General features: G+C 38.7%; 1 protein-coding gene across 2 annotated transcripts in view; it reads left to right on the forward strand.

Moving 5' to 3' along the window:
* The window catches only part of HSD17B4 (hydroxysteroid 17-beta dehydrogenase 4), a 91641-nt gene that overhangs the window by 45602 nt on the left and 29150 nt on the right, over positions 1 to 16889 (forward strand). For both annotated transcript variants that reach the window (XR_009539554.1, XM_060143470.1), the window contains exons 16-17: positions 2747 to 2850; positions 7172 to 7237. Coding sequence is in view for 1 of the 2 variants with exons in the window: in XM_060143470.1 (XP_059999453.1) it covers positions 2747 to 2850; positions 7172 to 7237 (170 nt within the window). In the remaining variant the exon portion in view is untranslated. The remainder of the gene's footprint in view (positions 1 to 2746; positions 2851 to 7171; positions 7238 to 16889) is intronic.

Here is a 16889-nt window from a genome sequence, read left to right on the forward strand (position 1 = left end):
TGGTCCAGAGAGTGGGACATTTCAGGGGATTTGTAACAACATAACCAAAGCACAGAGGTGAGAAATGTGGCTGGTATAGCAAGCATAGAGGAGAATTATGCTTCCTAGATTATGTTTTTGGCAGGAATGAATACATAGACTGCCCTCAGTTGATAATTAGGCTATGTTGTAGATACTCTTTTCTATGTTAGCTCTTTGGAACTTGGAACATATTTGACCCCTGAATCATTCTTATAAATTGTAGTTAGGTTCTTAACCTTGCACATTCAAACCTATTGAACTTATAATGTGGTTTAAACACCATAGCCACATTTTATTTGCAGTGGAAAAAAAGATTATAGTAGTTTAATGAATGTTGAAATACTAGTATTTAAACATAAGCTAAAGATACATTGCTTAGAATTTATTTGTTTTAAAGTTTAAGAACAATAGAAATAGATAAGCATTATAAAAAATTTTGGAAATAGCAGTGGAAAGTTTAATATTGTCTGGTATTTGGAATATAGGCTTTATCATTTTTGTTCTAAATATACAGGAGGTTATACTGAATATGTTGTTTTGGAACTTGCCTTATTTTTACTTAATAATATATTGAGAACATTTTTAATGCTCTTAAATATTTTTCTACTACATTGTTTTTGTTAACTCATAGTTTACAAAGTAAACTATGTATTTCATCATAGACACGTAGAACATGTGTCTGTTCTCTCTCTTTCCCTCTTCCTCCTTATCCCTCTTCTTTCTTTTTTAAGATTTTTGTATTTTCTAACCATTTCAAATATTGGCTAACATTTGGCTGCAACTCACCCAGTTTTCTTTTAGTCTTCTCACCATTCTACCAAACGTCTACCACAAAAAAGTTCTGCAGTAACCTTAGCTTTAATTTTTACTCTTCTTTCTTGATCTACTCCATTTATTTAGCTATAGCTTGGTAATGGATAATAATGTATTAGAATTTGTAGATAAAATACAGATGGAATTAGATATCCAATTTTCTGTGTAATAAGGGTAAAAGTCTTATTTTAAATACAAATCACCATGACTTCCATTATTTTTTGTTATAATTATAGTTTTCCTTATTATACAATTCAAAATCATATTCCTAGTTTTATAGTGCTGGTGATTTAGGTGATACTCAAACTGTCACCAGGAAAGTAGTCAGTAGAAAGAGGGACAGCTGTCTTTCATTCATTACTTGCTTACTTATTCACTAACTTGCTCAAACACATCATTTGTTTATTGATTTACTAATTAATTTAATACCTATTTATTAGGTGCCTTTTCTGTCCCAGTTACTGTTCTAATTGCTGGGAATATGATGGTGAGCAAAAAAGCCATGATCCTGCCCTCCTGAAGCTTATACCTTCATTCTCACTTATTTCTTCTTTTACATTCCAGGCTGTATTGAGGACTTCAGCAGAATGTTTGAAAATTTGGGAGTGTGGTTATCTGTATTTTATTTTAATTTTTAAATTTTATTGAATTTTAGTGGATTTACAATGTTGTGTTAAATTCTGCTGTACAGCAAAGTGATTTAGTTATACATATATACATTCTTTTTCATATTCTTTTCCATTATGGCTTATCACAGGATATTGAATATAGTTCCATGTGCAATACAGTAGGACCTTGTTGTTTATCCATCCTATATATAATAGTTTCCATCTGCTAATCCCAAACTCCCAATCCATCCCTCCACCACCTTCCTTTCCCCTAGGCAACCATAAGTCTGTTCTCTATATCTCTGAGTCTATTCCTGTTTTGTAGATATGTTCATTTGTGTCATATTTTAGATTCCACATATAAGTGATATATGGTATTTTTCTCTTTCTGACTTCTCTTGGTATGATAATCTCTAGGTGCATCTGTGTTGCTGCAAATGGCATTATTTCAGTCTTTTTTATGGCTGAGTAATATTCCAGTGTGTGTGTGTGTGTGTGTGTCTGTGTGTGTGTCTGTGTGTGTGTGTGTCTGTGTGTGTGTCTGTGTGTGTGTGCGTGTGTGTGTGTATCACATCTTCTTTATCCATTCATCTGTTGATGGACTTTTAGGTTGTTTCCATGTCTTGGCTATTGTAAATAGTGTTGCTATGAACATAGGGGTGCATGCATCTTTTTGAATTATAGTTTTGTCTGGATATATGCCTAGGAGTGGGATTGCTGGATCATATGGCAATTCTATTTTTAGTTTTTTGAGGAACCTCCATAGTGGCTGTACCGATTTACATTCCTACCAACAGTGTAGGAGAGTTCCCTTTTCTCCACATCCTCTCCAGCATTTGTTATTTGTAGACTTTTTAATGATGGTCATTCTGACCAGTATGAGGTGGTACCTCATTGTAGTTTTGATTTGCATTCCTCTAATAATTAGCGATGATGAGCATCTTTTCATGTGCGTTAGTCTGCATTTCATGTGCGTTAGTGGAATTGTTTGAAAGGTTTGAGAAGGAGAGAATTGAAATATGAAAGGCAGTTGGGGAACTTTAAGAAGAGGTGAGATGAACTGCTGTTTCATAGTCAAGAAAGGATTTGTCAAGATCCTCTTCTCTCTGCCTTCCAGAGACTGGTAGTGAGTGATTAAAATGAGTGCTCTGTATCCCAAACTTGGGTGTCTTTAAATTGCAAAGCTTTTAGTAATTGAATTTTGTTTCTGAAACTTTTCAAAGGATTGTTGATCATATATTGGGTAACTAGTTATGTCTTTTGGTAATAACCTCTTTTCTTTTTTTCTTTCATTTACTTTTCAGTCTACTCTTATTCTGGGGAGGAACTTATATGTTATAATCAGTTCTCCATCTTTGTTGTTGGCTCTGGAGGCTTTGGTGGAAAACGGACGTCAGACAAAGCTAAGGTAGGCTATGACTTCATAAGCGAGATACATGTGTCGTTAAGGATCCTTATCTGTATTTTGAATTTACCATATGTGTAATTTCATAGAGTAGGGCTTCAGTAATCCACACTTCTTTGAATCAGAATGTGTTCCTTGGATTTGAAATGCTGTTTATATTTGTATATTTTAATATATAACATATGTTATATATAGAAAAGTCTGGCTGACGTAAGTGTAATGTAGCTGAGGTAACTATGGGAATACCTTTGCTTTCTTATGCAAACTTTGCCTGCATCCAAAACTCTTTAGAAAAACCTAACACATACAAGTGATCCTTGTATAAATGCAAATCATCATTCATTAAATGACTTGAGCATTTCTCTTGTATAAAACAATTCTAGTTACTCTTTAGTTCTCAAATTCTATCCAAAAACATATTTTTTTTCCTAAAAATATTTTGTAAATTGGATTTTACATCAATTTAACCTAGCTTTTACCTCTGCCCTCAGTTCCCAGAATAGGGCCGCACTGTCTTCCTAGGAGGACCAGCCCACTCATTTTTCCTATTACCTCCACACCAGCTCCCCAGCACCAGCTTGTGTTGCAGAAGCTCAATTCCAGGTAAAAGTGGCTGAGAGTTACGGGGCTGTCTTCCTTCACCCCGCCCCTACTTGTAGGGTGGAGACTGTGTTCCACCGTGGCAGGCTGAGAACACTAGGGCCCTGATAACTCTTGCCCAGCCTGCTCATAGGGTGGTGGTACCCTGCTACTAGAGGCAAGCTGAGAAGACCAGAAGCTCCTCCCTTGCCTAGGACTCTTCTTGTAAAGTGAGGATGTCACTTGGAGAGAAGTGGGCCACGATGCTTGCCCTCATGTCCGTTGCAGTGGTGCAGAGGTTTGGCCTGGGGGGCAAGGCAGGCTGTAATAATATAGAGAGCTCTGAAGCTCTTCCCACGGAAACTGACTCATTTTGGTACCAAGTATTTGGAAGCTCAAAAGTAAGGATGGTTTCAAAAACAGTGTTACTTTAGTGATAATCAAGAGGAGGCTGGTAGCTCCATGAAAGCAGTAAACTAAACTAGTCCAACTAGAAATTTGCCAGAGAGAACCATGGAAAAACAGCTAAGAAGAGTCATCATGGGATCATAACAAACCTCGAAAACTGGCCTCAAAGACTACACCTCCAAAAAGGCCTGACTTTAATTGGATCAGATTGTGGAACAATTTATGCCCCAGGGCACTGTTGAAAATAATAGAACAGTCATCTGTCAATTTGTGAAGCTGAACAGCTGGACAGACAGTTTAACAGAGAGATCAGGGAGAGACAGTCACACAGAGCCCTGCTAAAACCACTGTCATCCATCCCAGGCTGACTGTGCTTGCCCAAGGCTGTACCCTCTGAGGAGCAATATCAGAGTCTGCACACTGTGGGGGAAATGTACTTAAATAGTCTAGCCAAGTCACTAAACAAATAAACAAGTTAACAATAACAACAAGCCCTGGAAGGGGAAAGGGGTCTCAGTATCCAGAGTTGCTGCAATATGTTATCTAAAGTATCCAGTTATCAACAAAAATTACAAGATCTGAAAGAAATAAAAGAGTATGACCCATATATACGAAAAAACAAAACAAAACAGGCAACAGAGATTGCTTTTGAGAAGACTTAATAGGAAAAGACTTTAAAGCATTTATTGTAAATATAGTCAAAGAACTAAAGGAAACCATGCTTAAAGAAGTAAAAGTGTGTAAAGAAGTAAAGTATGATGACAATGTCTCATCAAATAGAGAAAAATTGGGGAATTCTCCAGTGGTCCAGTGGTTAGCACTCCGCACTTCCACTGCAGGGGGCACGGGTTCAGTCCCTGGTCGGGGAACTAAGATCCTGCAAGCTGCGTGTTGTGGCTCAGAAAAAAAAAAAAGAGAGAAATCAATAAATAGAAATTATATAAAAAAATAACCAAATAGAAGTAGTTCTGGAACTGAAAGTACAATAACTGAAATGAAGAATTTACTAGAGGGTCTCAACAGTAGATTTGAAGGGGCAGAATTAAAATCAAAAAGCTTGAAGATCGATCAATCTATCTCTGTCTGAAGAACAGAAAGAAAAAAGGTGAAGAAAAAGAATGAAGAGGCTCAGAGAAATGTGAAATACCATTAAGTACACCAGCTTTTATGTAATGGGCATACCAGAAAGAGAGGAGAGAGAAAGAAGCAGAAAAAATAATTGGAGGAACAATGGCATTGATGAAAAACGTTGATCTACACATCCAAGAAGCTCAACTGCTCCAATTAGGATATAAATGCAAAGAGGAAGATCTAAATAGACATTTCTCCAAAGAAGACATATAGATGGCCAAAAAGCACATGAAAACATGCTCAACATCACTAATTATTAGAGAAATGCAAATCAAAACTATGAGTATCACCTCATACTGGTTAGACTGGCCATCATCAAAAAATCGACAAACAATGAATGCTGGAGAGGGTGTGGAGAAAAGGGAACCCTTTTGCACTGTTGGTGGGAATGTAAATTGATACAGCCACTACGAAGAACAGTATGGAGGTTCCTTAAGAAACTAAAAATAGAGTTAGCATACGATCCAGCAATCCCACTACTGGGCATACATCTGGAGAAAACCATGCACCCCAATGTTCATAGCAGCACTGTTTACAATAGCCAGGACATGGAGGCAACCTAAATGTCCATCAGCAGAGGAATGGGGGCTTCCCTGGTGGTGCAGTGGTTAAGAATCCGCCTGCCAATTCAGGGGACACAGGTTCAAGTCCTGGTCCGGGAAGATCCCACATGCCGTGAAGCAACTAAGCCCATGCGGCACAACTACTGAGTCTGTGCTCTAGCACCCACGAGCCACAACTACTGAAGCCTGCATGCCTAGAGCCTGTGCTCCGCAACAAGAAAAGACACCGCAATGAGAAGCCTGCGCACTGCAATGAAGAGTAGCCCCCACTCACTGCAACTAGAGAAAGCCTGCACACAGCAACAAAGATCCAACACAGCCAAAAAAAATAAATAAAAAAATTTATTAAAAAAAAAGATTTATGCACTTAAAAAAGAAAAGAGGAATGGATAAATAAGATGTGGTACATATATACAATGGAATATTACTCAGCCATAAAGAAGAATGAAATAATGCCATTTGCAGGAACATGGATGGACCTAGAGACTGCCATACTGAGTGAAGTAAGTCAGATAAAGACAAATATCATATGGTATCACTTATATGCAGAATCTGAAAAAAAACGATACAAATGAACTTCTTTACAAAACAGAAATAGAGCCACAGATGTAGAAAACAAACTTATAGTTACCAGGGGGGAAATGGTGGGGGAGTGATAATTTGGGAGATTGGGATTGACATATACATACTACTATAAATAAAACAGATAACTAATAAGGACTTAACTATATAGCACAGGGAACTCTACTCAATACTCTGTAAGGACCTATATGGGAAAAGAATCTAAAAAAGAGTGGAGATATATGTGTGTATATGTATATGTGTATATATATATATATATATATATATATATATAAAAAACTGATTCACTTTGCTGTACACCTGAAATTAACACAACATTGTAAATCAACTATACTGCAATAAAAATTAAAAAGAAAATAAATGCAAAGAGATCCACAATCTTGGTAAAGTGCATTTAAAGATTAAATCGATATAGACGTGAATTGTTTGTCTAATTCTTACAGTTACTGTCATCTTTTGCATTGGGAAAAGAGTCTTTACCTTTTTCTCCTTTGTGGCCTAGAGAATGGATCTGCTTATATAATTCCTTTCATTAAACAAGGTCATTTCAGGGAAATCTTAATGTAGATGAAGCTAGCAGTTATGAAATTTTAAATGTCATTATGTGCTGAAAATAAAATATTGAAATAAACTTTTTATCCAGTTTGCAGATTTTGTTACAGTCAGCCCTCCAAATCTGTGGGTTCTGTATCCACAGGTTTGGCATCTGCAGATTGAATCAACTGTGGATCAAAAATATTCAGAAAAAAAAATTCCAGAAAGTTCCCAAACTATTTACACAGCATTTACATTGTATTAGGTATTATAAGTAATCTGTGCACATCCTCCCAAGTATATGGGAGGATGTGCATAGATTATATGCAAATACTACACCGCTTTTATATAAGGGATTTGAGCATCTGCAGATCTTGGTATCCATGAAGGGGTCCTGGAACCAATCACCCTTGGAAACTGAGGGATGACTGTATATTGAAACATGGTTGTTTATCAAATATCAGTTTGGGTAGAGAGAATAACAATTATTTTGTTCTTATTTAACATGTAATGTTTTTTGATCTCAGGTAGCTGTAGCCATACCTAATAGACCTCCTGATGCTGTACTTACAGATACCACCTCACTTAATCAGGTAAGAATTTTTTTTTTTAACATCTTTATTGGAGTATAATTGCTTTACAATGGTGTGTTAGTTTCTGCTTTACAACAAAATGAATCAGTTATATATATACATATGTTCCCATATCTCTTCCCTCTTACATCTCCCTCCCTCCCACCCTCCCTATCCCACCCCTCCAGGCGGTCACAAAGCACCGAGCTGATCTCCCTGTGCTATGCGGCTGCTTCCCACTAGCTATCTACCTTACGTTTGGTAGTGTATATATGTCCATGCCTCTCTCTCGCTTTGTCACAGCTTACCCTTCCCCCTCCCCACATCCTCAAGTCCATTCTCTAGTAGGTCTGTGTCTTTATTACTGTCTTACCCCTACGTTCTTCATGACATTTCTTTTTTCTTAAATTCCATATATATGTGTTAGCATACAGTATTTGTCTCTCTCTTTCTCACTTACTTCACTCTATATGACAGACTCTAGGTCCATCCACCTCATTACAAATAGCTCAATTTCGTTTCTTTTTATGGCTAATATTCCATTGTATATATGTGCCACATCTTCTTTATCCATTCATCCGATGATGGGCACTTAGGTTGTTTCCATCTCCGGGCTATTGTAAATAGAGCTGCAATGAACATTTTGGTACATGACTCTTTTTGAATTATGGTTTTCTCAGGGTATATGCCCAGTAGTGGGATTGCTGGGTCATATGGTAGTTCTATTTGTAGTTTTTTAAGGAACCTCCATACTGTTCTCCACAGTGGCTGTATCAATTTACATTCCCACCAACAGTGCAAGAGGGTTCCCTTTTCTCCACACCCTCTCCAGCATTTACTGTTTCTAGATTTTTTGGTGATGGCCATTCTGACTGGTGTGAGATGATGTCTCATTGTAGTTTGGATTTGCATTTCTCTTTGGATTTGCATTTCTCCTTGGATTTATCCTGTATGGGACTCTCTGTGCTTCCTGGACTTGATTTACTATTTCCTTTCCCATATTAGGGAAGTTTTCAACTATAATGTCTTCAAATATTTTCTCAGTCCCTTTCTTTTTCTCTTCTTCTGGAACCCCTATAATTCGAATGTTGGTGCGTTTAATGTTGTCCCAGAGGTCTCTGAGACTGTCCTCAGTTCTTTTCATTCTTTTTTCTTTATTCTGCTCTGCAGTAGTTATTTCCACTATTTTATCTTCCAGGTCCCTTATCCATTCTTCTGCCTCAGTTATTCTGCTATTGATCCCATCTAGAGTATTTTTCATTTCATTTATTGTGTTGTACGTCGTCGTTTGTTTCATCTTTAGTTCTTCTAGGTCCTTGTTAAATGTTTCTTGCATTTTGTCTATTCTGTTTCCAAGATTTTGGATCATCTTTACTATCATTATTCTGAATTCTTTTTCAGGTAGACTGCCTATTTCCTCTTCATTTGTTAGGTCTGGTGGGTTTTTATCTTGCTCCTTCATCTGCTGTGTGATTTTCTGTCTTCTCATTTTGCTTATCTTACTGTGTTTGGGGTCTCCTTTTCGCAGGCTGCATGTTTGTAGTTCCCGTTGTTTTTGGTGTCTGTCCCCAGTGGCTAAGGTTGGTTCAGTGGGTTGTGTAGGCTTCCTGGTGGAGGGGACTAGTGCCTGTGTTCTGGTGGATGAGGCTGGATCTTGTCTTCTGGTGGGCAAGTCCACATCTGGTGGTGTGTTTTGGGGTGTCTGTGGACTTACTATGATTTTAGGCAGCCTCTCTGCTAACGGGTGGGGTTGTGTTCCTGTCTTGCTAGTTGTTTGGCATAGGATGCCCAGCACTGTAGCTTGCTGGTCGTTGAGTGAAGCTGGGTGCTGGCGTTGAGATGGAGATCTCTGGTAGATTTTCGCCATTTGATATTATGTGGAGCTGGGAGGTCTCTTGTGGACCAGTGTCCTGAAGTTGGCTCTCCCACCTCAGAGGCACAGCACTGACTCCTGGCTGCAGCACCAAGAGTCTTTCATCCACATGGCTCAGAATAAAAGGGAGAAAAAGTAGAAAGAAAGAATTAGTAGAGGTAGAAAGAAAGAAAGAAAGAAAGAAGGGAGGGAGGGAGGAAGGAAGGAAGGAAGGAGGGAAGGAAGGAAAAAAAGAAAGAAAGAAGATAAAGTAAATAAAATAAAGTAAGATAAAATATAATAAAGTTATTAAAATAAAAATATAATTATTAAGAGAAAAACAAAAAAAAATGGACGGATAGAACCCTAGGACAAATGGTGGAAGCAAAGCTATACAGACAAAATCTCACACAGAAGCATACACATACATACTCACAAAGAGGAAAAGGAAAAAAATCATAAATCTTGCTCTCAAAGTCCACCTTCTCAATTTGGATGATTCATTGTCTAAAGGAGATAAGGAAGGAAAGAAAGAACGAAGATAAAGTAAAATAAAAGAAAGTTATTAAAATAAAAAGTAATTATTAAGAAAAAAAACAAAAAACGGACGGATAGAACCCTCGGACAAATGGTAGAAGCAAAGCTATAAAGACAAAATCTCACACAGAAGCATACACATACACACTCACAAAAAGAGGAAAAGGGGAAAAAATCATAAATCTTGCTCTCAAAGTCCACCTCCTTAATTTGGGATGATTTGTTGTCTATTCATGTATTCCACAAATGCAGGGTACATCAAGTTGATTGTGGAGCTTTAATCTGCTGCTTCTGAAGCTGCTGGGAGAGATTTCCCTTTCTCTTCTTTGTTCTCACAGCTCCCAGGGGTTCAGCTTTGGATTTGGCCCCGCCTCTGCATGTAGGTCGCCGGAGGGCGTCTGTTCTTCGCTCAGACAGGACCGAGTTAAAGGAGCCGCTGATTCGGAGGCTCTGGCTCACTCAGGCCAGGGGGAGGGAGGGGCACGGAGTGCGTGGCGAGCCTGCGGCGGCACAGGCCGGCGTGACGTTGCACCAGCCTGAGGCACGCCGTGCGTTCTTCCGCGGAAGTTGTCCCTGGATCACGGGACCTTGGCAGTGGCGGGCTGCACAGGCTCCCCGGAAGCGGGGTGTGGATAGTGACCTGTGCTCGCACACAGGCTTCTTGGTGGCGGTAGCAGCAGCCTTAGCGTCTCACGCCCGTCTCTGGGGTCCGCGCTTTTAGCCGCGGCTCGTGCCCATCTCTGGAGCTCCTTTAAGTAGCGCTCGTAATCCCCTCTCCTCACGCACCAGGAAGCAAAGAGGGAAGAAAAAGTCTCTTGCCTCTTCGGCAGGTCCAGACTTTTCCCCGGACTCCCTCCCGGCCAGCCGTGGTGCACTAACCCCCTGCAGGCTGTGTTCACGCCGCCAACCCCAGTCCTTTCCCGGCGCTCCGACCGAAGCCCGGGCCTCAGCTCCCAGCCCCGCTCGCCCCGGCGGGTGAGCAGATAAGCCTCTTGGGCTGGTGAGTGCCTGTCGGCCCTGATCCTCTGTGTGGGAATCTCGCCGCTTTGCCCCCCGCACCCCTGTTGCTGTGCTCTCTTCCGCAGCCCCGAAGCTTTCCCCCTCCGCCATCCACAGTCTCCGCCCGCGAAGGGGCTTCCTAATGTGTGGAAAGCTTTCCTCCTTCACAGCTTCCTCCCACTGGTGCAGGTCCCGTCCCTATCCTTTTGTCTCTGTTTATTTTTTCTTTTGCCCTACCCAGGTACGTGGGGGGGGGGGTTTCTTGCCTTTTGGGAGGTCTGAGGTCTTCTGTCAGCGTTCAGTAGGTGTTCTGTAGGAGTTGTTCCACGTGTAGATGTATTTCTGGTGTATCTGTGGTGAGGAAGGTGATTTCCGCATCTTACTCTTCCGCCATCTTCCCGGAAGCCTCAAGAATGTATTTTTGAAAAGTGATAAAGCCACCTGACTCTCTTTGATTTATAACTCTGATACCCTGTAATTTTGTGAGTCCAAAAGTAGTGGCTGTGTTCTACGTAATAAAAATAACGGCATATTTCTGTAGCTGACATTCGTTCTTTCTGAATTTTTACTTGGCAGTTTTTTTATCCACTAGGTATCAAAAAAAATGTAAAATGGCTTTTCATTAGTCAATTGAAAAAGCGTTATGCTTTGTTGCCAGTGGATTGCTTGCCTTAAGGAGACTGCCTAGCTTAGTAGTGAAGAATTTCATTAAAGCCTTAGAGAGCAGGATAAAATAAAAGGCAAATTTCAGTTATCCTTTCTTCTATTGGAAAAGAAAACTGAGCTACATTGCTTCGAGAGAGATTATTTTATGCTAACTTTAGTGGACAGGTACAGTAAAGCATCGGAGAAGGAGTAGATGATTTAATCTCTTTTGTTTGGCATAAATAATATGTTTTCTGATGGAGGAGTTAAAATGCCCTGTCAGTTAACAAATTCTGTAAGCATGCAAAGATTTATCTAAGAAACAAAAGGTGACCATAAAGATGAGAAAAGCAACTTTGTTTTTGAGAGACCTGAAGATTCTTCCCTATGATGGCCAGAATACTAACCATGCAGACATAGAACAGAATATGTAAAGCTCTGAAGTTATGCTGTGAATAAGCAGGTAATGACAGCACATTATTTGTAAAATTCACTTATTTTTTGATACTAATTTTGATATACTTGATATGAGAACTGCAGGATTTATGTGTGCTGGCAAATAGGAATATAATTTCATGAGCCAGAAAGAATTAAGTTTGGAATATATTAATTGTATTTTTTATACACTATATAATTGGGTGATAGAACAATACTTTCTACCTCAGATTAGTTTTTGCCTTTAAATGTTCTTCCTATCCCTATTTCTTATCAGTTTCTTAAGAGAGCACTCATATTTATGTTTAATTAAAGCTTCATAGTGAAATTAATTTTATTAGCACACTAAAGAACAGAAGACTTCATGGTTTCATGGTTCAGAAAACCCAGAAATGCTCCATTATTATTCTTGTGTTACTGAAATAATAAAATGTATCTGCTGTAGATAAGAAAAGCTGAATAGTTTCCATGGCTTGAATTTCTTTATACAGTAAGGAGAAAGATTTTTTTTTTCTTTTTTCAGATGAATAGAACTTTTTGTTAGCTTTTAGCAGACTTGAGTATTTTGCTGTGTGACAAACGACAGTTTATAAGTTAACAAATATTTTTTGTATAAATAATGGATACCCATCATTTGACAGAGGCTCCTGACCATTTGTATCATATGGTCACTTGAGAATATGATAAAAACTACCGACTGTTTCTTCAGAAACATTTTGCATAAAACTTTGCTTAAATTTCAGGGGATTTGTGGGCTGTTTTAAATTGGATCTGTGCTATAGGAGATACAAATCAAGTAGAAGAAGTGTGATCTATTGACAAGGAACTGAAAGGATACTTAGATATAAGGTGTAGATGTCTTAATTTCTGGGGCACCTATTCTAAGCAACGAATGATTAAATACAAGGCTTTGAATTGTAGAGTAAGTGTTGTAGACATTCTGAGATGGGCTGCTTATTAGAGAATGACATACAGAAGAGTTTGGTAGGAAAGATGGGACTTCTGAACTAAAATGGTGTATAGATATTCTCTCTTACCAGGGATATAAGGCTTGCAGTATGGCCTGGAAGGGGATAAGAACTTAGTAATGATAGCAGAAAAGAGCATGATGTATGTACAAGGAGTAAGAATTAGAGCATTCACACCGGAGAGTGGCGGGAGATGATTGTGGACGAACAGACCTTTAAGGAGAAGTGGAAATGGAACAGATTATGTTGTTATAGCATAAACTTTGTGCCAGCTATTTAAATTAAATAAGTAACTTCTCAATCAGTAGGGAAACTAGCAACCATCGCTCTACCAATATCACTTCTGGAATATTTTGTTTTTCATGTCTTTAGGAGAATTTCTTCATCTTCAAACTGGTATGATATTACATGTATACTTCATGGTGTTTCATAATTAATAAAGAGAAAATTCATCCCCAATAATCTAGAAGGACCAAAGAATAAATAGGTAACAGGTGTTAGGCTTTGTATTTGAGGAGAATGAAAACAAGTAGTTTTAGTTTCCCCAGATACATATCTCATACTACTTATTCTAACAATTAGGATTTTAGCTACCATCATTGTTAAATAAAGTTAATCTTTGGAATATTGGTTATACTCTATTAAAATATAATTCTTTATTATATTACCATGTGTATTATAAGTACTTTTAAAATTTTGTTTTGAAACAATGATTTATTATTTTGCATGACTCTGGGTTGCCTGGGCGGTCCTTGTGCTACAAATGGTGTTGGCTGTCACTCATGTAGCTGTTCTGAGATGGCGGCTGGGTGGGGCAGGAAAGTCCAGGATGGCTCTTTCACAAGTGCAGGGTCTTAGTGCTGCCTGTTGGCTGGCGTGCCTCTAATCTCCACCTGGCTTCTTCTTCACGTGGTGTCTCATCTTCCAGGGCCTTTCTCTGTGGCCCTCAAGGGGACTTCTATTTAAATTTCTGGAACTGTTTCCTGTGTAGCTTCCTCCTTTTCAGTACATCTACATTCTAACTGCCCATTCTCCCAGAACTCTGATCTTTATCTCTTTAACTCTTTGAGACTGTTTTGCTATGTTTCTGTTTCCCTTTTTGCACTGCAGTCTAGAAAGTGCTGTCAGGCAGAGCGCTGTGGCCATTGTAGAGTTCATCTTTTTTGTTTCTTTTCTATCAAGAATCATAATCCTGTTCTGCCTCCTGTCCAGTGTCTAAGAACAGTATCCCCCTCACCCACTTAAAAAAAATTTTTTTCCTAATTGTTTACAGTGGAAGAGTAAGTTCATTCCACTTATTCCATCTAGGCCGGAAGTGGAAGTCCTATACCTTTTTATATGCCGATAGTGCCCAATTTTCTCATTTATTACTATTTGTTTTTTCAGTTTTTATTGCTGTGCTTTGTTTCCTACTTGTTTCTAACAATTAAAGAGCCTATTTTATTTTCTTGTTTCTCTTTCCCTTATAGTTCACATTTTGGGGAATGCATTAATTTTACTTTTTCAGAACAGTTTAACATTTATATATTATTCTTCCCTCTTCCCCACCTTTGTTTTAGTCTTAGATTTGCAATTGAATATATATCAATCCTTTTGCCAAAGTTTCTCCCATATCTCCTGGTTGGATAAAGCTCCTCCTGTGGTAGGTTCCCCAAGAAGGCCTCGTGTATAGTATTCCTTTGGTTCCTATGTATTTATTTATCTTATTATTATTTTTAAAATAAATTTATTTATTTATTTTTGGCTGCATTGGGTCTTCTTCTTCATCGCTACGCGCGGGCTTTCTCTAGTTGCAGCGAGCGGGGGCTACTCTTCGTTGTGGTGCGCGGGCTTCTCATTGTGGTGGTTTCTCTTTGTTTCGGAGCATGGGCTCTAGGCGTGTGGGCTTCAGTAGTTGTGGCACATGGGCTAAGTAGTTGTAGCTCGCAGGCTCTAGAGCGCAAGCTCAGTAGTTGTGGCGCCTGGGCTTAGTTGCTCCGTGGCATGTGGGATCTTCCTGGACCAGGGCTTGAACCCATGTCCCCTGCATTGGCAGGCGGATTCTTAACCACTGCGCCACCAGGGAAGTCTGGTTCCTATGTATTTAAAACTATTTTTCTATACCCTGGATACTTGAAGGACAGCTTGGCTGGATATGAAATCTTGAGTTTCTTAAAATGGTGTTCCATTGTTGCCTGGCTTTGTATATTGCTGTTTAGAAGTCTGATGCCAATCATTATCTTCCTCTAAGTTGCTTGATCTTTATCCTTGAGGGCTTTAGGATTTTTTTTTTCCTTTATCTTTAAAAATCTAATAGTTTTACTAGGATAAGTCTCAGTGTTGCTCATTCCAAGTCAGTTTTCCCATGTACCTGGTGGGCCTTTTTAATATGTGTGTTCAGATCTTTTATTTTCAAAAAGTTTTCTAGGGTGATAATTTTAAATATTAGTTCTTATCCATTCTTTTATTTTTATTTCTTCAGGTACTCTTTATGTACATTGGATCTTTTTCTATCTTTCTTCCAACCATTTTCTCTCTGTCCTTTTTTAGTTCTTTATTAATCTCATTTCCGTCCTCTTGGTTTTTTCTTTTTTTTCTTCTATGCGCCTTATTAAAATTTTGTTTGAATATGTTCTCCTTTGAGAACATTATAATTTAGTCTTCAATTTCTAATATGATTTTGATTTTTCTTTTATTTCTTTCCCAAGTTTAATCATCTCTTACTTCATTTCTTCATGTTTGTTGTCCATTTATATTCTTGGTTTTTTTTTTTTATTTTTATTTTATTTTTTTTTATTTTTTTACATCTTTATTGGGGTATAATTGCTTTACAATGGTGTGTTAGTTTCTGCTTTATAACAAAGTGAATCAGTCATACATAAACATATGTTCCCATACGTCTTCCCTGTTGCGTCTCCCTCCCTCCCACCCTCCCCTATATTCTTGGTTTTTGAATTTCAGATTCAAGATGTTTATTTCCTATCCCCAAATGCTTGAGTATTGTGTTATCGTTTTCTTCTGTTTGCTAGTTGTTCTTTTTGGGAAAATTTTATTTATAATAATGTTTTCGTTCTTATTTTCTTTTTTAGTCTTATTGTAGCTTTGCACAGATGGAGATTACTTACCTGTATGCATTTTGTAGGTAAAGTTAGTAGTTTGGGACGGTTTACAAGATTCTTTCTTAAAGAAATTCAAGATTGTCATCTTCTATCAGTATAGCAAAGTGCCTTTTCTTTAATGGATGGCTTTTTGGAGTAGGGCATAGTGGGGAAGTGTTTTATTAAATTTTTTTTTTAGTTCTCTTTATCCTGCAGGATCATAAATTTCCCCTCTTGCTTCTTTTTCTTCACCATTCAGTCTTCAAAGGGGACATCTTTGTTTTATCCTCTTCTCCCTCAGAAGTATTGCCTTTCTAGGACTGCCATTTGGAGGCCCATGCACTTTTAATTCTTTGGTCAGTATTCTAATCTTCCAGGATTTTTCTCAGTATTTTTGTCCTCGAGGTAGACTGTCTGTGTCTTGAAGTGATTTTTCTTTGTTTTCTTTGTTTCCCTTTTTTCTCTTCCATGAGCTTCTGCTATACTCCCCCTCCCTACCCCTACCACTCTCTCTAGTAGTTTTGAGAGGGTGCTCAGAAGACAATGCTGCTGGATATAGGTGTTTATTTTTCTACTTATAGGAATTTGAAGTTTGTGGTTTTTCTCTTCTAGTTACAGTGTAGGCCTGAGATCTGTGTAGTTTTACTTGTTTTTCTTGTTGATCTGTTTGCTTTTTTAGGGGATGTGAGGATTTGGGAAGAACTAATTCCTGACCCTTTTAATTTAGCATTTAGTTTAACTTAATGGTACACTTAAAAAAATTACTTATTTATTTGGCTGCATTGGGTCTTAGTTGTGGCACGCAGGGTCTTCGTTGCAGCATGCGGAATCTTTCACTGCGGCATGTGGGCTCTCTAGTTGTGGCGCGTGGGCTCAGTAGTTGTGGCACGCAGGCTCTCTAGTGGTGCGCAGGCTCCAGAGTGTGTGGGTTCAGTAGTTGTGGCGTGTGGGCTTTCTAGTTGTGGTGCGCGGGCTCTAGAGGGCGTGCACTCAGTAGTTGTGGCACAAGGGCCTAGTTGCCCCTTGGCATGTGGGGTGTTAGTTCCCTGACCAGGGATCAAACCCATGTCCCCTGCACTGGAAGGTGGATTCTTAACCACTGGACGACTAGGGAAGTCCCTACTGGTACACTTTAAATAAATAAAACTAAGAACTAATTT

This window comes from Lagenorhynchus albirostris, chromosome 3 (genome assembly GCF_949774975.1).
Source record: "Lagenorhynchus albirostris chromosome 3, mLagAlb1.1, whole genome shotgun sequence".
Lineage (NCBI taxonomy): Eukaryota > Metazoa > Chordata > Mammalia > Artiodactyla > Delphinidae > Lagenorhynchus > Lagenorhynchus albirostris.